The following is a 21246-nucleotide window of genomic DNA, read 5'->3' as shown; positions in this document are numbered from 1 at the left end:
AACTGGAGGCTGTGGTTGGGGAGCAGATGGCCATGGAACCTGTGAAAGTGGAAGACCTTTTAGATGTATGGGCAGCAATGGCTGGTGTGAATTGAGGTAACAGGCAAAGAGGGACCCAGCACTAGTAAGAAGGTGTTACAGATGTGGGAGGTTGGAAAATCTGTACTGAAGTTCACTGGGACAATGTCCCAAGAGCCTGAAGGTTACCTTGGTCTGTTTTTACCTCAACTACAGTGATTATTAGTGGTTAGGTCAGAATGGGGCAACTAGAAAAACCTTTAGACCAGGAGTTCTCAAACTGTGCTGGGCATCAGAATCACCCAGGGAGGCAGTGGCAAAAAGTGAATATTCTTGGGCTGCACCCTTAGAGGGTGTGATTCACGAATCTTCATTTTAGGATTAAGATGCAAGTGGTCTACAGAACACAGTATGAAACAAAATCCATGAGATTATGTGCAAAGTTTGAATGGGCTGTGTTGGCCTGTTGGAGTGGTACCCATGAGCACAGGCAAACCCTGATCATAATAGCATGGGGCATCTCGGAACAACATAAACCTCTGGGCTGCCCTGGAATGGGCCCGAATCTTTATGTTCTACACATTCATCTGCCTGCTCCCTATGCTGTGGCTGGGGTAAATGGCTATGACTTTCTCGGGCTGAAACCCATTTCTACTGCCTGTTGATATTCTGAATTCTGAAATAGGATGGGTGCTTTGGGAAGGGTCTGCTTTACCTGGTATGGGTTGAGTTTACGAGCCTGCCTTGGCTGCTCTAGGCTATAATGGTTTGAGCTCATGATCACAAACTGCCTGTCCTTCTAAAAGGAAGTGTCTCCTTATCTTGAAAGTGGCCTTGATCGCTAAGAGCTCTTATTCCCACTTGGGGTAATTAACCTTGGTTCGGGCCAACTTCCTGGAGATGTGGGCGCAGGGGCAGAGATGAAAGTACTCAGGTCCTCCTGTAACAGGACAACAACCCCAACCCATCACCCTCCCACTCCATCCACATCCTTGTACATGGATGCTGAAGGCATTAGTCAATGGTACAGGCCAAGGCTGGGGTAGAAGGCCTTCAGCTACAGGAAGGTCATTTTTGTGTCTGGGACCAAATTCCCTTCATTTCAGAAAGGCTTACATCTTATCCAGAAACACAACATTCACACTTCAGGGCTTGGCCTGGAGACAGTACTACTAACATCCCATTACCATGTAGCTTAGAGATTCTGTGACATCACATTAAATAAATTTATCAAACTATTGCTCAGGTAAATAACTATTCTAAGAGGTGGTGTGTGATCTCATTTGCTTGAAGAAGGCAGGAGCACCACACAGGAAGTTCCATACATTACTTTTCTTAATCTAGATGAGGTTCTTGGTGCCCCTAAGGTACAGACAGCTCTGTGGATAATAGAGACTTATGGAATTAAATTGGGAGGTTCCAGGTTAACAGAAAGGATTTTGAATAGTGAATACACTGAGGCTGAAATAATCTTGACAGAAAATATTCTCTGCTTTTTATTTTCAGAAAGTGTCTCAAGGCCAATGAAGAAGAACTGGAGGATCTGATGAAACCTGCAGTCAGTTGCTGTCCAAAGTTTTTATATTATACAAGGCCTTGATTTTAGACTGGGAGAACATCTGCTCCTTTGGTATTAAAGGAAAAGTCCTGGGTATTGGCACTAGTGTACAGTCAATTTCCCAAACGGGCGCAGTCTCTCTGTCTCTCAGTAGAAAATATCTTCATTTGTCTTTTGGGTATGGGTTGGACCTAGCAGTGTGAAGGTTTAGTTGAACAGGGAATTCTATGTGATGTTTGGGAGGGGTAGGGGTATAGGGAATCCTGGCAGTAAAAGTCTGACAAAACAAAAGACATGAGTCTTGAAGGCAAGAGTGAATAGTCTACTCTGTCAAGAGCAGCTTATAGGCAAAGGGGAAGTGTAAGTGCAGTGGGGGACAAACAGTACCAGGGCTGACTTCAGCTGGATAGGTAGTGGGACCTGCTGGACCAGGGACTTTTCTGAGAGGCTACCTAGGACCCCCTGAGTATAACCCAGTCCAGATATAATAAGTGACTTTTATCAAATGCTATGTGCCAGGTTCTTTGCTAAGCTTTTTAATGTAATTATTATTAGATTTAATCCTTATAACCCTATAAGGTAGATAAATTATTATATCCAATTTACAAATGAGGACACTGAGGCACAGAAGTTTTACAGCTAGTAATTGAGGGAGCTGGGATTCCCTGGACAACACTGAACTACTGTGATGTATGGTCCTCCCCAGTTCTAAAGGAAGTATAAGAACACATCTCATCCTCTAGAGGCTACGGGTGGTGATGCCATAGGAACAAAGCATGTCTTAGCTGGTTCCTACTTTGCTGCCTGGCTGGGCAGTCTTCTGATGGAAGGGCTGGTGCCTTACAGGTTGGGCACATATTGAAAGAATGATCCGGGCTACTACAGTAAAGGCATGTCTCTTCTGTCTGGTGATGTGTCTGTTCTCCAGGTGCCAGCACTGAATGGGTATAAAGAGAATCCAGGCCTCCATTTTCATGTAGTTATCTGTTTGTAAAGGTTGGAGGGCAAGAAGTGCAAATACAGGAGCGGGGCTGGCCACTCAGTTAACAAGTTATACTCTGCATACAGCCCTTTGGGGAAACTGTAATGCAATCCACTGTCATTCACTCCATGCATAAGGAACTGGAGGCCTTGATGATACAGCTCTAGTGCCTTTGATCATAATTTCCAGGTGGGTAGTACCTAAGAGCTAGAGGTCTAGTTCTACATTCTTGTACAGCTTGCCAAGACACAAGGCAGTTTCATGGCTCTACCATTTGCTGCCCCCCAGGTGGAAGTACCAGAAACCAACAGCATTCTAGGATATATCTCTGTCTCTTCTCACAGGGAAGCAGGACAGAGTGGGCCCAGCTGGCAAAGATCTGGTGTTGCCATGTGGTAGGCAGAAATGTTATCGGACAAGAGGACATAAACAGGAATGTGGGAGGATGAAATGCATCATTGAGCTAGAGATGTAGGTCTTAAATGGATTATCAGAACAGGATAAAGGAAAATATTGGGAGCTGAGATGCAGAGTCAAATAGGTTAAGAGACACCAGAAGGCAAGAATGAGGAATAGCCAGTCAAAGTGGACAAATAAGATATCTCCAGACAATTCTGGAGGTTAGGAGTCACTGTTCTGTGTTGGGTTTTAATATCTCCTAGCACATGTTTACATGGACAGGGTGAGTCCCATTTAAGGGAATCTAGATGCGACAAGATGACTTCCTAAGAGTCTGACTACAAAAAGCAGAATCAAAGGATTCAAAGCAGCCTGTGAGGAAGTGATAGAAGAGAGCAAGAGTTGTTTTACAGAGAGTATTGGTCATTGTGCAGGCACTCTTCAGTTCACTAGTAGGCAACACACTCAGTGTGTCTGTACACTCAGGGTGTCTGTAACACCCTCCTTCCCTTCTTTTGCTCTGGCTTCACAAGTGGTGGTTCTCCTCCTCCCAAAGCCACTCACCCCATCCTCTCCTGCCTTCTCTGAGACTTTGCTCCATTTCTTATCCTTCTCACATTTCCAATATTTCCCTTTCAGCCCATACATATTATTAAATCTTTTAGAGCAAACCCAACAAGCACCCCTCAAGCCTCACTTTCCCTTGACCATTGCCCTCCTCTTTCCTTTCTTTCCCATTGAAACCTTTGGACAGTTTATGTTCCTTTCCTGTCCATTGCCTTAGTTCCTGCTCACCCTTCAACATTTTGTATTCCCATCCCTCTCCAGGATGTTATCTTACCAAAATCATTAGTGACTATGTTACTTGCCAAATATGACTGACATTTTAGTACTTCTCTGGATTGACCCCTCCATAGCACATGGCACTGCTGAGAGCTTTTTGCTTCTTTAAACTCCTCTGCTCCCATGGGATTCCATGGTCCCTTTCTATTTTGATTATCTAGCTGGCCCTGATTGTCACTTTTTGGCTGAATTCACTGGGGCCTCTTCTTATACTTGCCCATTACAAGTTGGTGTTTCCTAGGGCTCTAGGCTCTACTTTCTTTTTCTCCTAACTCTCTGCCTTTTCCCTAGGTAATCCTGTCCATTTTCATAGTTTGCACCACCACTTTATATACTGGCAACACTTCTGTTTCTATTTTTAGCTTCCACCTCCATCTCCAAATTGGAGTATCCACTTTCCCTGGCTATTACCTTTGCTGCACACCAACACCTATTCTTGTTTATTGAGGTTTACAAGGGTTAAGTACATAGGTTGGAAAAATCAGGCTGCTTGGGTTTGAATAACAATGTGATCACTTACCAAGCTTGAGCAAGTTGTTTAACCTCTTTGTACTCCAAATGGGTAAAAGAGAGAAAATAACAACATCTGCTTCTTAATATGAGAATATATGAGAGCTATGAGAATATATGAGACAAAATTCAGGTAAGGTAGCATCTAGCATATAGCTCAACACGTTGGCTATTGTTATCAATATCCTGCTTTCTTTGGGACTCCGCTCAAGGAAGCCAGAAACTTGAGTTATCTTCCTCCTCTTTCCTCTCCACTCATATCCACTAATCATTAATACTTGATTTTATCTCTTAAAGCTGTCTCAAGTCAGCCTTCACCATTCTCCATCCCACAATCTCACTACTCTGCCTTAGATCAGGTCTTCATCACTTGTCATTTGGAGGACTTGCTGGTGCCCTATTCAGTCTCCCTACCTCCAGTCAACACTTCCTTCAATCCTTCCATCCTCTATGACTACAGAGTTAGTTTCCTAAAATACAGATCTCATGTTACTTCCTCACATAATTTTGCAGTGCCCCCCCTCCCCCATTTCCTACTACAGAGTTTCTCAAAGTATGCACATCAGAATCACTCCTAAAGTTTGGAAGTTGTAGGTTCTGACACACTACTCTAAACCTACCCAATCAAGATCTCTGAGAGAGAACTAGATATCTACATTTTTAATTTGGGGGATTCAGATATTCATGAAGCCTTTCATAACCCATTTCCTACTTTTCTACCTCACCTTCTGCCATTATCCACTTGGTACTTTAACACCTCCAGCACTACAGGGCAGTGTGTAGTTTCCCAAATTCACCAAGCTATTTTACATCACTCTGCTTTTACAAAGGTGGTTGTGGCTTTCTGAATGCTGTTCACCTTCTTGTCTCCCTGGCACACTCCTTTGCATCCTTTGAAGTCTTCTTCGCCATAACCTCCCTACTGACCAATCTTATTTTACTTCTTTACAGAACTATTTCTCAATCATTTGCTCATTGTCATTTCCTAATCCAAGGAGCCTTTTTAGATACGTTGTCTTAATTGACCACTCTATAAAATTTTAATATCACAGATATACTGCACATCATAAACCATGTAACATCTAAGTTTTTTGTTTTCCCCCACTCACAAGAATCAATTTTTGCTCTGGTGGCAGACACTACTCTCCAACCTGGTCTTCTCAATTTTCACTTTTGATTTCTCTGGTAAGTCTTTTCTGATTCTCTTCCTATCTTTTTGAACATTTCTTCTCCAGATTCCTTTGTAAGCCTATCTTCTTTTACTTGTCCTGTAAACACTGGCATTCCACAAGGCTCAGTATTTGTTTTGTTTTGTTTTTCTGTATTAAAGATGCCTCTCAGGTGATTTTTATCTATTTTCTTAGTTTTAATCACCACCTATCACGCTGTTGATGCCCAAATCTGTATTTTCAGTGAAGATAGTTATCCTGAGCTCTAGCATCTTGCTATTCCAAGTATGGGCCACAGATTGGCAGCATTTAGTATCATCTGAGAGTTTGTTAGAAATGCAGATTCCCAAGTTTCATCCCAGACCTCCTGAACCAGATCTGCATTTTATCAAGACCCCCAAGTATTTCATATGTACAATAGAGGCTCAAAATTCCTGGGCTGGACCCTGTTAGCAGCTCTCTAGGAGACATCTCTGATTACATGTTCCATAATCACATCAGCTCTCATCTCTTACTCTTCTTGGTTAACGGTAATAAAATTTACTCAGTCATCTACACAAGAAATCTAGATCACTCCTTCCTTATCATTTATATTAAATTGCTTACCATTCCTATCTCTTCTAGCTACTAAATGGCTCCTGAATTTATTTGCTCTTCTATGCTCATCACCACTGCTTTCACTTCCTTTTGGGTAGATTATTACAGTAAAGTCCTAATCAATTTCTCTATCAACATCCTCCCCCAACTCTCCACCAGTTTACCTGCTGACTTGCTAGAATCAGATCCCTAAAATGCAAATCTGATCATGTTACCTACTCCTGGATAAAGCTTTCTTCAGTGATTTTTCATTGTCCAAAGCCAGGGTTCTTAACCAGGGATCCATCCATCCAGACAAGGGCTTTAAGAGAGTCTTATACTTTCTGAAATTACAAGGAAAAATTTGTGTATGTGCACTTTTCTACACAGTAGACAGTATACATAGTTTTCATCAGATTTTCAGAGGGTCCATGACCAAAACAGGTCAAGAACCACTGATCTGAAGGATTAAGTTCAAACTATGTAGCTTGGCATATAAGGACCCTTTATACCTTTCCTACCTTACTTACAGTCACTTACCTACAGGAGTTCCAGCTTTAATTACAGACTCGGAAGTTCCCTCAGCCTTCATGCATCTCTGTCCCTGCACATGCTGTTTCTGGAATAACCCCAAAGTTATATACATAGCCAGTACATGGTGTGGCCTGGATTTGTACCTAAGTCTTATTTCAAAGTTCACAGTCATTTCACTCCACAGTGACTTGACATTTTACATTGTGGCCTAGTACACACAAATACATACACATACACTAGAACAAGTTTCATGAAATCCACCTTGGGATCAAAACATGCTGGCTGCAGCCCACTAAATTGATACAATGTTCTGTTAGTGAGCTGCAACTCTCACTTTAAAAAACACTGCACTAGACTTTTGCTGATACAGAAAGTTCTTATTACTGAGAATTTATTGCCTTAGCCCCAGAAGTATCAAGGTTTTGAGGTTTCCTAGGGATATAAAAGCTGTCATAGTATGAAGGCATTTGCTAATGAACTGACCACTTTTGTCAGTCTCCATTCAAACAACCTACTCGTTTAAACACTAGTACCTATCTCTATCCATCTGTTCAATCACTATGTTTTTTATGGATTGTCATATATATCAGTGAGCAATTCACTACAAATTTATCACAAAGTAAAATTACAAATCTTATAAAAATATGCAAGATATCATGAAGTTAACACACAAAACTGACAACCAGGATCTGTAGACCAGTTTACAGATGAAGAGGAGAAAAATAACTAAGGATAATGATTTTAAAAGTTGTTTAAAAGAGAGTGATTTGAATACCAAATGATTAAGGAGAAGCCCTCAGAAAAACTGGAAAAGCCCTTGAACATTTTTGGCAAAATCAACCCTCTTAACGATTGTGCTGCAAAAATCTCACAGAAAGTCAAATGTACCATCTTGAAATGTTGCACACTTTTGCTTGAAAAATTAGGCCCAAACAAAAGCAATCAATCCTCAATGCATTCTTTGTTTGTTGTAAGAATTACATAGCATTCAATTCTATTAAGACACAAACGTATTTTAACAGTTTTTAATTATTCAAGTTAGTATACTAATCAAGCCCTGCCTGCTCCATTATTTACTCTAAAATTTTAGTCCTCCTTTTATTTTTAAAATATAATTTATTGCAAATTGGTTTCCATACAACAGCCAGTGCTCATCCCGACAAGTGCCCTCATCCCTGCCCATCACCCACTTTCCCCTCTCCCCCAACCCCCATCTACCCTTAGTTTGTTCTCAGTCCTTAAGAGTCTTTTATGGTTTGCCTCCCTCCTTCTCTGTAACTTTTTGTTTCCCCCCTTCCCCTCCCCCATGGTCTTCTGTTAAGTTTCTCAAGATCCACATATGAGTGAAAGCATATGGTATCTGTCTTTCTCTGCCTGGTTTATTTCACTTAGCATAATACCCTCCAGTTCTATCCATGTTGCTGCAAATGGACAGATTTCATTCTTTCTCATTGCCAAGTAGTATTCCATTGTATATGTAAACCACATCTTCTTTATCCATTTGTCAGTTGATGGTTTAGTCCCTCTTTTAAATGGGTTCACTAAGTGGCCTTCTGTCTGGTACCAAGTACCCTCGAGTAGTAAGAACCTCCTGTATAACTCTTTGTTTCCTCATCATCTGGAATACAGCAGGAGCTTAATAAAAGTTTGTTAAATGAATAATTGCAATGGCCTTCTCCTCTCTAGTCTCAGTTCCCTCAGATCCAATCAGCACATTGCCACCCTCTCTAAAATTCTTCAGTAAATCCCCACTGGCCCGAGAAAAAAGTCCAACTCCTCAGCATAGCTTACAAAACCTTTACAGTCTGGTCTTGCTCTATTTGCCCTCACATTCTGGCCACATTTAACTACTTTCAATTCTCCAAATGCCCCATACTTTCCACTGCCCTGTTTTTATTGTTCCCTCTGCTTGGAAATCTCCATCCTTGCTGACCATAGGAAGGCAAACTCCTTCTCCTTCTTCTGTACACTCCACCACCCTGCACATAACTGGAGCATACACTGGTCATATTGTGTCTGTACTGTAACTGCTTCCCACCTTGTTCCAAGCAGTTTTTACTATAAAAAGTTCTGCTGATAAAATACACATTAGAGAAGATATAGGAAACAGAAAAAAGATACATGTATACGTGTGTATGTATGTATGTGTATGTGTGTATCTATATATATCTATATCTTTCACAATATCATCATCCCCACAAAGTCACCAGTATCATTTTGTTGTATTTCCTTCTAAGAAGAAAAAAATTCTTTTTTCATAAGCATCTATTTTTTTACATGACTAATCACAGTGAATGTACAATGTTATAGCTACCTGCCCTTTAAAAACAAAGCCAACATTATACAATATTCACTGTTTTTTAAAGTTGTATTTTATTTGAGAGGGAGGGAGGGAAAGAGAGAGAGGAGTGTGAGAGTGGGGCAGGAGCAGACAGAGAGGGAGAGAGAGAGAATCCCAAGCAGGCTCCACACGTCAGTGTAGAGCCCGACTTGAGGCTTGAACTCACCAACCGTGAGATCATGACCTAAGCCGAAGTCAGATGCTCAACTGACTGAGCCACCCAGGCACCCCAATATGTACTTTTTTTGTTATACAGTCATCCTAACCACCATTCGTTAATGGTTACATAATAGCCCATCAAGTGGATATGTTACAGTATAAAACTTAACCATTCTGCTGTTGTTGGATATTCAGGTCTCCCTCCTCTTTTTTGGCTATAAGAGAGAAATGACCATCTTCATACACACAGCTTTTCCATATTTTGGATTGGCTTATTTCCTTAGGTTAGATTACCAAGAGTTATAGATATATGAGGTAAAAAAATCTTTCTTCCTTTAGCTCAAATCTGGGAGGAGAAAAATGTATACATGTATATACTATGTTTCAATCTCTCTTCCCATAATTATCAGTGATGCTAAATATTTATTCATGTTTATTTACTATTTGTTTCCTCTTTTGTGAATTAGTTGTTCATGTCTTTTGTCCATTTATCTAAATTTTAGTGTTTTAAAAAATCAATTAGAAGGGCGCCCGTGTGGCTCAGTCGGTTAAGTGTCTGACACTTGGTTTCGGCTAAGCCATGACCTCATGGTTGGTGAGATTGAGCCCTATGTAGGGCTCTGCACTGACAGCGTGGAGCCTGCTTGGAATTCTCTTTCCTTTCTTTCTGCCCCTTCCTGACTAGTTCTTTCTCTCACTCTCCCTTTCTATCTCAAAAGCAAATAAATAAACTAAAAAAAAAAAAAAATCAATTAGAATAAAGAATTTAAACATCTGTAATATTTGCTGTAACTTTTTTTGCATCTTTTTATTTTGGTAATATTTTAGCTTCAAAAGTAATAAAATCTCTTTCCAGAAATTTTGCAAACTAAAGAAACACATTTTTAAAAATCATCAATAACTCTGCCACCCTAATATAGCCACTATTATTATTCCCACTGTTTTTTTTAATATGTGTATGTTCTATAAAGTAGTAATTGCAGTGTGCATACAATTTTAAAACCTGATTTTTTATTAACACATAAGTATTTTTCTGAAATGCTCTATAGTCTTCATAATCATCATTTAAAAAATAGCATAATATTCTATGGAGTAGATTCACCATTTCCTTATTACTACATATTCATATTATTTCCAATTTTTTTTTGTTTCATAAGTAACACTGATAAAGGCTTCCATGCAAATAGTTTTTTTGTATATTTTGCATTATTTTTTCTGGAAATATTCTCAGTAGTAGGATTAAAGGACATCAGTCCTTATCCCTAAGGTAGATAAAGGGCGTTAATACACATTAGCTACCAAATTACTTTAAGGGGCTGAAACACTATTACCAGCCAAATAAGTACCATCTTTTTCAATTCTGGCTTAAAGAGAGGCTACTTAGTTGTTTAAATTTGCATTTCTTTGATCAGTAGTGATGAACATTGCCCCATGTTTTCCAGTTGTTCTTAAACACCCTTGTAAATTGTCTATTTGTGCTCTTTGCCCATACTTCTTATACATCATACTGTATAAGTGCCTTACTTAGAAAATATAAACCTGTCACATTCTGTCATATTTTTGTCAAATATGCCTTTTTAGTCTGTGTTTAAATCTTACTTTTTAAATGGCCACAAAACTTTTAAAAATTATTTTGGTTTTAAAATTTTATATATCTAAATTTGTTGATCTTTTCTTTTGGGAATTTTTTATATTACTTCCTAAGCTTAGAAAATCTATTCCCCTTCAGAAGCTTGATAAATATCCATTCATTCTAGTTTTTTTTTAATTTGATTTTTTATATTTAACTCTTCAATCTAGCTGCCACTTCTTTTAGTTTATTACAGGAGATGAGGGTATAAATGCTACCAGCTGTCACAACATCATTTACTGAACAATCCTTTCCACTCCTATTCACTTGCAAAGCATCTTTTATAATAGACTGAATTCTTATATGTAAAATCTCTTTGGAGAGCATACCATAATATCATCTGTCTAATCTTATAACAGTGGTACCAGTGTTTTCATTATTCTAGTTTTGTATGTTTAATATCTAATAGCATTAGTCCCTCATCATTCTTCTTTTGAAGAATTGTCTTTGAAAATCACTGTTTTTTAGTTTCTGAATGCAATTATTTGCTGCCTTACCTCTTAAGGTATCAATTTCTTGAGGGCAGGATTGGTTTTATTTCCTTACAATAGACTGCTAAGAATAATATTACTGGGTCAACAGGTATGAACATTTTCCCCACTCTTTTAAACACTTATTTCCAAAGCTTTCAAAAAGAGTGCACCAGTTTCACTGTAACCATGCCAGAACAAGGATATTTTGAAGATTTGTTTTCAAAATTGGTCGGGGAAAATATACCATGCTTCAATTTTTATATCTCTGCTTATTAGTGATGATAAACATATGCTTGGCATATAGTAGGTGCTTAATCAGTGCATGCTGAATGAATAAATGGCATGTCTGAATCCATACAAGTATTTGGGGATGGAAAAGTTTAAACAAATATTGTGGTTATAATAGATAATGCTTGCTAGATGTAAGTTGGTGGGCTACATGCCTGTAGTCCATTTGCAGAGATGTTCCAGAGGTGCCAAGAACCCCCTAGAATTTGGACCAGAATTGGGGCAATCCCTAGAGACTCTCTGTAATTTCTATTCACCACAGTGTCTGTTTCCAGGTAGGATCATCTGAAAGCTGTCTGAAACAGTTAAGATAATACCCACCTGCATGTAGCCCAGAAGCAGCCATGATTGGCTCTAGATTGAGTATGCTTCATTTCAAAGGAAAACAGTGACAAGTGGCAGGTATCTGGGTATTCCACTAGAAACTGATCCAGGCTCTGAATTTAAATATATAAGATCTGGGGTGCCTGGGTGGCTCAGTCGGTTAAGCGTCCGACTTTGGCTCAGGTCATGATCTCACAGTTTGTGGGTTCAAGCCCTGTGCCAGGCTGTGTGCTGACAGTTCAGAGCTTGGAGCCTATTTCAGATTCTGGGTCTCCTTCTGTCTCTGCCTGTACTCTGCTCATGCTCTGTCTCTGACTCTCAAAAATAAATATTAAAAAAATTCAAAAAATTATAAAAAACTAAATGTATAATATCCTCCAGTGCCACATGCAGAAACTAGATCTAATTCACAGGATCAGGCATTTTCCACGAAACCACATTACTTTTCTTCCCAACTTGCTAAGCACAAGAGGATTCGAATAGAGGTCATTGGTTCAGAGAGGCTGGGTTCCCCCCTCCCCACTCTGCCTTTCATATGTGGTTTAAAGGAGGGTCATTTTTTTTTTTGTCCTAGGAATCACTGTCTTTATTTTGAAAATTTTTTAATAGAGCAAAAGCTAACAGAAGGTAAGCTGTTTCTCTTTGTTTTTAAGGCCATGTAAAACTCTTTATTAAACACTGGTTCTCTTAGCGCCATCACCTCAGTAGTAGATTCTAGTAGTAAATTTTCTCAAGGACTTCCTTAGTCACACAGAAAATCTGCCGATTTGATGAAATGAATTCCATATTAGTATCTTAACCTTCATCTGCTGAGGTTGTACTCAAAGTTTTATTCTGAAAACCAAAGTGCCATTTTCTCTGGACTCCAGAGCACCAAGGGGTATCAAAGTCATGGCCAACAGTATGCACCTGAGAACAGCTGTTTCAGAAGCCCTTTGTCCTTAGAGTGACACTGAACTCTCTCAGTTGGTTGCCACTATCCCTAGAGATGGTAGCATGAGCTTCCTTCTTGATTCTTCAGCATTTTGTTTTAAATCTATTCTCATTAATTTTCCACCTGTTTGAAAATCTGTTTGCCACTTCTTTCAGAACTAGTTCTAAAATTCACCTCTTCCAAGACTTCCATGATTAATTTCTCCATACTGCTAAATCTCTTCAGCTCATACATATATTCAGTGGGTAAAAAATTGATATTGCTCCCTAATTATTCTAATTTTGTTAGTGTTTCTAGAGCATAAGTCCCTTGAAGTGAGGGGAATTTCCAAAAAGCTGGAAAGAAATGTAGACATTGTCTAGTTATATCCTTTGCCCTGCCCATTTTCCTGATGGAAAAACTGAGGCTTAGAGAGGTTAATCTTTCCAGGTCAGTTAGCCAAGTTTGTAGAAAAACTAGGCATAGAGGCCAGGTATCCTGCCTTTCAATGGTGTGCTTTCCATTATATTGTCCCATCTTCTTCTATTTCACTTGTATCTCTTCAGGATGCCTGGTAAAGTGCTATATGCATACACAAGTCTCCCAATAAATGCCAATACAATAAGCATAAGAGTTTACATAACTGAGAAACTGACTCAAGGAAAGAGGCAGAAAGCAGAAAGGTCATTTTCTTACTTCTTTGCATGATGCCACCCTCCGGACCAGTTAATTGCTACTTTGCACATTCCATCAATCAGGCATTGGGCAGCTGTGATTGTAGCCCCTCCTACAGCTGCTGCGTAGTCAAATATCCCTTCAGTGGCTGGACAGTCATAACCTTTGGGCAAACATCAGAAGAGTTTGTTAAAAGATGAATTGGAGAAAGAGGAGGTGTGATACTGTGGTTTATATAATAAGAAATATTTATACATGATCTTCATTTCCATTTCTGACACAGAGCTCCTAAAACCGTTGGAATTTCCTGAACAATGAGAGCAATAAAGGTGTCTTTGTGATACTAATGAGGTGACCTGTGGATCACACCTAAGGATGGAGGTTGGTAGCCAGTGGAGCAAATCAGGTGATTGAAGGTTGGAACTACCAGTCCTATCCCCTGACCTCCTGAGAGAGGAAGGGGCTGGAGATTGAGTTCAATCACCAATTGGTCAATGATCTAATCAGTCATGCCTATGTAACGGAGCCTCCTAAAACCCAAAAGGAGGGCTGGGAGAGCTTCTGGTTTGGTGAACACGTGGAGATGTGGGGAGACTGGTATGCCTGGAGAGTGCATGGAAGCTCCACATCCTCTCATCATACCTTGCCCTATGCATCTCTTCTATCTGGCCATTCTGAGTTATACATATCCTTTTATAAGCAACTAGTAATCTAGTGATTAAATGGGTTCCCTGAGTTCTGTGCACTGCTCTAGAAAATTAAACCCAAAGAGGGGATTGTGGGGACGTCTGATTTATGGCCAGTCAGAAGCACAGGTAACAACCTGGGCTTGTGATTGGTATCTGAAGAGTAGAGCAGTGTTGTGGTACTGAGTCCTTAACTTGTGGGATCTGATGCTATCTCCGGGCAGATAGTGTCACAGTTGAATTGTAGGACACCCAGCTAGTGTCCTGAGCATTGATTGGGGGTGTAGGAGGAAGGTCCCACCTCCACACATTCGAAGTGGGTCTGGAACTCTATTAGGAGGAATAGCTTGAGATGTGACAACAACATATCTTACCAAAAAGCTCCTATGGTAACATCAGCTTCCAAATGAGAAGCAAACATCTCCAATGTTGGGGAAATAATTTTTTTAAAGCATTGGACCTAGAAAGGCTAAACCTTCAAGATTAGCTAGTCACACCCTACAGATGGAGAAACAGAGTCCTGAGAGGTGATATATCTTATCTTGGTCATACAGAGCCAGGTCTGGGACCCAGGTCCCTTGACTCACTATCTCCCAGACCAGAGTTCTACTAAACCATGCTATTTCTCTAGACTATCCCATTGGCCACCTACAGTTTAAAAAAATACAGCTGTTTAATGTGAAATAGGGTTGAAAACTTATCCAGAACATAAACATGTACTCAAGTTTTAACAGCCAGACCCAATGTGGGCACTGCTATTGGGCCTAAGCAACTAAAAGATTTTCCTCCGTCTAATCCATCATTTGGTTTTGCTCAACTCATATGGTTTGCTTGTTAAGTGAGATATGTGTTTAAGCTAAGAGATTAATATTGTGGTTAACACATTAGTTCTTAATTAAAAAATAAAGACTTTCATGCAAGTTGTAAAATAAGTAGTTACAATTTATAGGTGGAGGTTGTCTACCTCCCATCATTGCCCAGTAATGACTTTACCTAGCCCGTATTCTACGGAGTCTGGATGATCGTCATCTCCTTCTTGGCTGACCTTCTGGAGATGCTGCAGATAGGCATCAGTGTGGAAGGTGGCCATCTCCTCCATGGAGGCTACTTTGGGCTTAACTATCCTAATAATAACAGAGAACAAAGAGAGGTGAGTGAGTCAGAACCAGAGTATGCCAGAAACTGGAAGCAGGAGCCAGCAGTCTGAGCAGAAAATACAACTCCCAGCTCCCAGTTCCAGTGGGCTGAAATAATAAACATGTTCTCTTCCTTTACTGATGTAGTCTTCACTTCCTCACATCTATGTAATGATTCCACTAATAAGGGATGAGAGGACAGATCTCCTTGAGTTCACAGGTAGTAAAAAAAAAAAAAAGCGAGTGATTATATTTAAGTGAAATAATCAGATATTGGACAAACTTCACTCTGTGAGTTACAACTTCCATGACAAACTAGTAGGCAGAGATCTTTGCACTTGAATTAGTTCCTAATTGGGACATATAATCCTTTCAGCTACAGTTTTACTTTAAAAAATTTTTAAGTTTATTTATTTATTTTGAGAGAGCGAGCAAGAGAGCAGGAGAGGAGCAGAGAGAGACGGAGAGAGAGAATCCCAAGCAGACTCTGCACTGTCAGCACAGAGCCTGATTTGGGGCTCAATTCCACGAACTGTGAGATCATGACCTTAGCCAAAACCAAGAGTCAGACACTTAACTGACTGAGCCACCCAGTTGCCCCTAATTTTACTTTAATAGGCAACTTTATTATCATGAATTTTGAATTTGGAGTTGAGAACTGAGCACCTCTTCTTAACTCTGTACTTATCAGCTCCATAACCTCAGGCAAATTGACTTCTGTAGTTCAGTTTCCTCACCTGTAAAGTGGGGAGATATTATGGGACTTAATGTGAAAATGAAATGATAACATATGAAAATGCTTTGTGGATGACTATCATTATTGTTAATACTAACAGATAACAAATAGGCAACTCAAAACATAAAAGTTCCTATATTTGGTCCCTCATATCCACCTCTGAGAGGAAGAAGAGAAGGGACTTTGCTCAGAAGCTCTCACAGGAAGTGACAAATAGAAGTGACTCAGAATACAGGGTGGTGTTAAGCTAACAACCGGACTTACCACCTTTAACTTCTCTGCCTATTCCCCATTTCTTTTCCTGACTCTGCCACTGCCCCTTAAAGTGTAGTCTATGGACCAGTGGCGGCAGCGGCGGCGGCGGCGTCGGCGGCGGCGGTGGTGGCGGCAGCGGCAGCGGCAGGGCAGCGGCAGCAGCAGCACCTGGGAGCCTGTCAGACAGGCAGAACTTCAGCCTTCAGCCCCACCTCAGATCTACTGAATCGGAATTTAACAAGGTGATTCATATGTACATTCAAGTTGGAAAAGCGATGACCTACGCCACAGGGAGGCAGTAGTGTTTTTTTGTTTTTGTTTTTGTTTTTTTTTCTGAATGGGAACTCAGCCATGGGTTTTTCATGAATTAATATGACTGTATAGGCTAGTACTGTCACCAAGCAGGCCAGAAGAATCCTGTAGCTCAGTCTCAACAATTAAATATATATAGTAGCGCCTGGGTGGCTCAGTTGATTAAGGGTGCAACTTCGGCTCAGGTCATGATCTCATGGTTCAAGCTCTGCATCAGGCTCACAGATGTCAGCACGGAGCCCACTTTGGATCCTCTGTCTCTCTCTGTCCCTCCCCCACATGCTGTCTCTCAAAAATAAATAAATATCAAAAAAATTTCCATATACATAGCCAAGATACAAGGACTCTTGCTTCTCCTTCAAGAAAATGACAAATCTGTGCATTAAAATAAAAATGTTACAGTTTTTTGGGCGATGTTTTCCTGCCCTAAGGTTTCTAGTGCCCTTCCTCTTATCTAACAAACACTTACAGAAAGCCTCTCTGCTTAATAGCAAGGGAATGGGACAGTTCTCCTTTGCATCGATTTCTTGTTTGTCTTAAAATATTCTTTATGTTTATTTTATTTAATTTGAGAGAGAGAGAGAGAGAGAGAGAGAGAGAGAGAGAGAGAGAGAGAGCGCACACATGGAAGGGGCAGAAAGAGAGAGAAAGAGAGAGAATCCCAAGCATGCTCCATACTGTCAGCATGGAGCCTGATGTGGCACTCGAACTCACGAACAGTGAGATCATGACCTGAGTGGAAATCAAGAGTTGGATGCTTAAACCACCCACGTGCCCATAAAGTAATTTTTGGAAAAGTTAAGTAACTGCGATGGAAGGCATATAGTTCTCACGTCTACCAAACATATGGGCAAAAAAAAAAAAAAAAAAAAAAAAGGTACTCAATAAATGATTTTGTTAATAATAAGGATAAAATTTGAAAGCCTATTACACTACCTTCTGGGGGAATAAATGAAGTATACCACACAAGTCAGAATAGACATTCACCTATTTGGCCATACAATGTCATAAATAATCCTACAAGTGACAGGGCTAAAATATCCATTCTTATAATGATAAACAGCAAGTTCATTCTTTTTTTAAAGCAACACTTAAGTGTGTGCTCAGTTCTGGTCTGGTTGTAGTTTCGCTTTGGTCTTGACTTGTCTCCAGGCTTAATTGTAAAAGTTAGGTGATGGTGATGGGGTGTCTAAAAATCTTAAGTTGAACACACACCCTCAGATTTGGCTTAGAAATAAACACATAGAAATCTCAGAACATGTCACAGGTGAATAAAATTTCTTTTCCATCAGATGGGTTTTAGTACCCTAATGTACTCACCTTGAAATCTCCACAGGGCACCTATCCCTAGATTACTTTCCCTTCCAGTAATAGAATCTTATTTCTAATGGGTCTTAACTGCTTTACGTACTTTTTTCAAGTTTTCTTAATGCTTCAAGAGCATTCACTAGGTTACAGGCAGATTACAAACACTGAATTGCAAAAAACTTTGAAAGAAAGGACTATTCTCTTCCTAATTAGCTCCATTGTGAAGTAGGATACTAAGGAGCACTTAGCTTCAGGGCTCGGTTCAAGAAAGACAACTTACCTCATTTGCTTATGCAGTGCATATGCTTCAATCAAAGAATGTACCATACTGGCCTAGAAGCATCAACAAAAAAGAAAAAAAAAAGGCAGAAAAACGTCTCTTAAATGTTTAATTCAGAGAAATACAATCGACTTCATCATCCTGAACAAAGAAAGTAACTTTTAACTCCCCTCGCTTCTTTTTACTTACCAGTTGCAATGCACTTTAGACAAAATAGATACAAAGTATATAAATAGCTAAGGAGAAAGCCACCGGGCCTCACGGAGGTGCTGGAACGTTTCTCTTGCAGCGTCTTCTCCACTTCAGGGATCCCTTGTAGTGGAGCCACCATCCCCTAGTACCATCCCCTCCCCCGCACCCCTACCCCCTCCGGTGCGTTGGACGCCCCGCGGATAAATGCGGCGCTCTCAGAAACTGTAAGGGAACACTTCCTCCATAGCCTAGCACACCTGCCCAAATTTCTGCTGAAGATTTCCCCCAGCCCGGAATCCTCTCAGCTTCCTAATGCCGTCCGGTCCAACAGCCCCCACCCCCACCCCAAAAGCCCACGGTCTTTTATCCCCACCTCTCTTACCCGTTTGGGGACTTTGGCCAGGGAGTCGCACATGCTGACATACTCGGGACTGTAGATGTACACTGGAGGCAGCGACTGCCCACTGTCCGCCGGTTCCTCCGGCTCCTCCATCTTCCAATTCCAGCCGTTCCGGAGCCACCTTCTGGATCCGGCTTTTTTCAGACTCAGCCCGGGCTCCTGTTCCTGCTCCTCTGAACGGCCGCAGCGGTGCTCCCTGGTCAACATTCCCTCCTATTCTCGTTATTGCCAGAGACACTGTCCCAGCTCCCCAACCAATTGAAAGAATACATGGGCCCTCCCAGGCCAGAAGCCCTTCATTTAGTGACCACGGTACAAAAACGAGAGGTCGGCAAATATAAAAGCCCAAATAACTGCCAATTAGGATCGATAATTTATGGGACAAATAAGCACGGTCAAAACTAACCATCCTTGTTGCCCTACGGGGCCATTTGAAATGAGGTCAGACCAGCTTTAGAGCATGCTGGGAGATGTAGTTTTGAGGGGTTCGAGTAGCGGAAGAGCCGGGGCTAATTGCTAAAATAGCCGCGAATGTGAGTTTTAGCGCTAAAAAAACAAAACAAAACAAAAAAACACAAAAAAGCAAGCAAACAACAACAACAAAAAAGCCGCCCAGCTCTTCGTGAATTGTTTCAATCTGCAGATACACCCATATAAATATTTAAAGATAGACACGATGTGGCCACCAAGAGCCCAGCACCACCCACCTACGTTAGACAGGCTTTTTTGGTGAGGGATTAATAAATGGGTGCAAAAGATTTGAAAAGTTTACACAGTAAATTTTGCACGCAACTTTATTCCTTTTCATCATTAGCAATCCATATCCATGTAAGAGTTAAAAACCTCAATAATTCACTCTGGCAGAGCCAAAAGCATTTTTCAAGAGGCTGGCTGGTAATCTTGAAATTGCTTTGTAGATTCCAATCAAGCACTGATGTCAAATTACTCTTTAAAAATTCGTGTGGGAGGGGGTGAGCACATACTTTCAGTGATGTTTGCAAACTGCAGTTCCCCTTCCCTCCCTCCTTTTGCTTCTGGAGCTATACAAGGGTTACTGAAATAATTTATGTAGTGTGAGACTTCACATTACATAATATCCTGAAGCACTTTTAGAATTATCATCAGTTATTTCCAAGCTCCTGGCAGCCCCTATGATATGATGTAAGCTGGCCAATTCCCAAGTCCCCCTACCTCTCATCTCAACCTGAAGTGACCTGCTAACACTCCTCAGACAATCCAACATCCTTACCTCCTTTAAAAACTAGCTCAGCATTTTTTACTTTTTAAACATTTCTTGAGCACTCTGATATGCATTTGGCTATATTATCTCATTTAATCTTTGCAAAAGTCCTATGAAGGATATTGTACTATGCCCATTTTACAGATGCAGTTTAGAGAGAGAGAGCAAATGGCTGTTCAGTGTCACATACCTATTAAGCAGAAAAGCAGGAATTCAAAACCGGGTCTGCCTGACACTGAAGCCATTGAACATTCCCTTTACTATGTAAACTTCATTCCTGTAGCATTACTTTGTTAAATCTAACTTTGTTCAATCCTCCATTTAGTATTCCCTGAATGCTTAGTATTCTGGAAAATCCAACCCCCCACCCCAGACCTGTGATGTCTTCTTTAACTAGAATATAAGCCCTTATGCTTCTTTTAGATCTTCCTATAGCAACTGGTTCAAAGTTCTGCAATCATTCAGTCATTCACCAAACATTTATCTGACGGCAACTAAATGTATAGAACAGCGAGGGATGCAATTCTCAACATGAACTACAATCTCATTTCTGCTCTCAGGGCATTTGCATTCTTGTAGAGATGGCATAAATACACAAGAAACAGTATGCAATGCATCAGAGTCAGATAATGAATGTAGAAGGCTTAGATTGCTTAATAACTGAGAATTAAGTACTTAATAAATGGCAACTAGAATTCCTATTCAGTGGCATTTGAGATGGTTTTACTGGATGGACAGGATTTTACTTGGTGAGGATGGGAGCCAGGGGAGGACACACTGACTAGAATCAATACCATAAGCAAAAACATAAAGGAGAACATTTCTAGTCTAGTTTAGCTGAAGGGGCTGGATCATGAAGGGTTGTGAATGCCAGGCTAAAGGGAACAGACTTCAAGCTGTGGCAAATGAGTAGACATTTAAACAGAAATCTTAGAAAAAAAAAGATTTCTACAAGAGTGGTGTAAAGATTAGCTATTGAAAGACTAGAGGTAGTGAGAGTGCCGCAGTGGTCCACATAAAAAGTAATGATGATTTAAACTAGGGTACGGGCAATGGGAACAGAGATGCCATTACTCCAGTCCTGACATTGTCATCTCTCACCTGAACTTTCTGCACTATCACACGGGTTTTTACCTCTACTTTTGCAGAACTACAATTTAGTCTTTTTGCAGCCACCAGAATGAACTCGGGGCCAAAAAAAAAAAAATTAAATTAAATTAAAAAAAATAAAAAAAAGTAAATCAGACCATGTCACTTTTTAAAGCCTACCGCACACTATGGTGAGAATCTTTTGGGCTAGGAAGAAGAG

General features: G+C 40.4%; 1 protein-coding gene across 8 annotated transcripts in view; it reads right to left on the bottom strand.

The window, feature by feature from the left end:
- HDAC8 (histone deacetylase 8) overlaps nucleotides 1-19115 on the bottom strand; it is a 230250-nt gene extending 211135 nt beyond the window's left edge. For 7 of the 8 annotated variants that reach the window (XM_081793493.1, XM_081793496.1, XM_081793497.1 and 4 more), the window contains exons 1-4: nucleotides 18680-19115; nucleotides 18106-18158; nucleotides 15072-15202; nucleotides 13414-13555 (exon numbers count right to left, since the gene is read on the bottom strand). In XM_081793493.1, the coding sequence (XP_081649619.1) occupies nucleotides 13414-13555; nucleotides 15072-15202; nucleotides 18106-18158; nucleotides 18680-18904 (551 nt within the window). In that variant the 5' untranslated portion in view covers nucleotides 18905-19115. Of the gene's footprint in view, nucleotides 1-6291; nucleotides 6400-13413; nucleotides 13556-15071; nucleotides 15203-18105; nucleotides 18159-18679 lie in introns of all 8 variants that reach the window. The other variant, XM_081793494.1, reaches the window with a different exon arrangement.
- Between the last annotated feature and the right edge of the window lie 2131 nt (nucleotides 19116-21246).

The sequence above is a fragment of the Panthera onca genome, chromosome X (assembly GCF_046562875.1).
Source record: "Panthera onca isolate mPanOnc1 chromosome X, mPanOnc1 haplotype 2, whole genome shotgun sequence".
Taxonomy (NCBI): domain Eukaryota; kingdom Metazoa; phylum Chordata; class Mammalia; order Carnivora; family Felidae; genus Panthera; species Panthera onca.
This window is presented reverse-complemented; position numbering and strand designations above follow the sequence as displayed.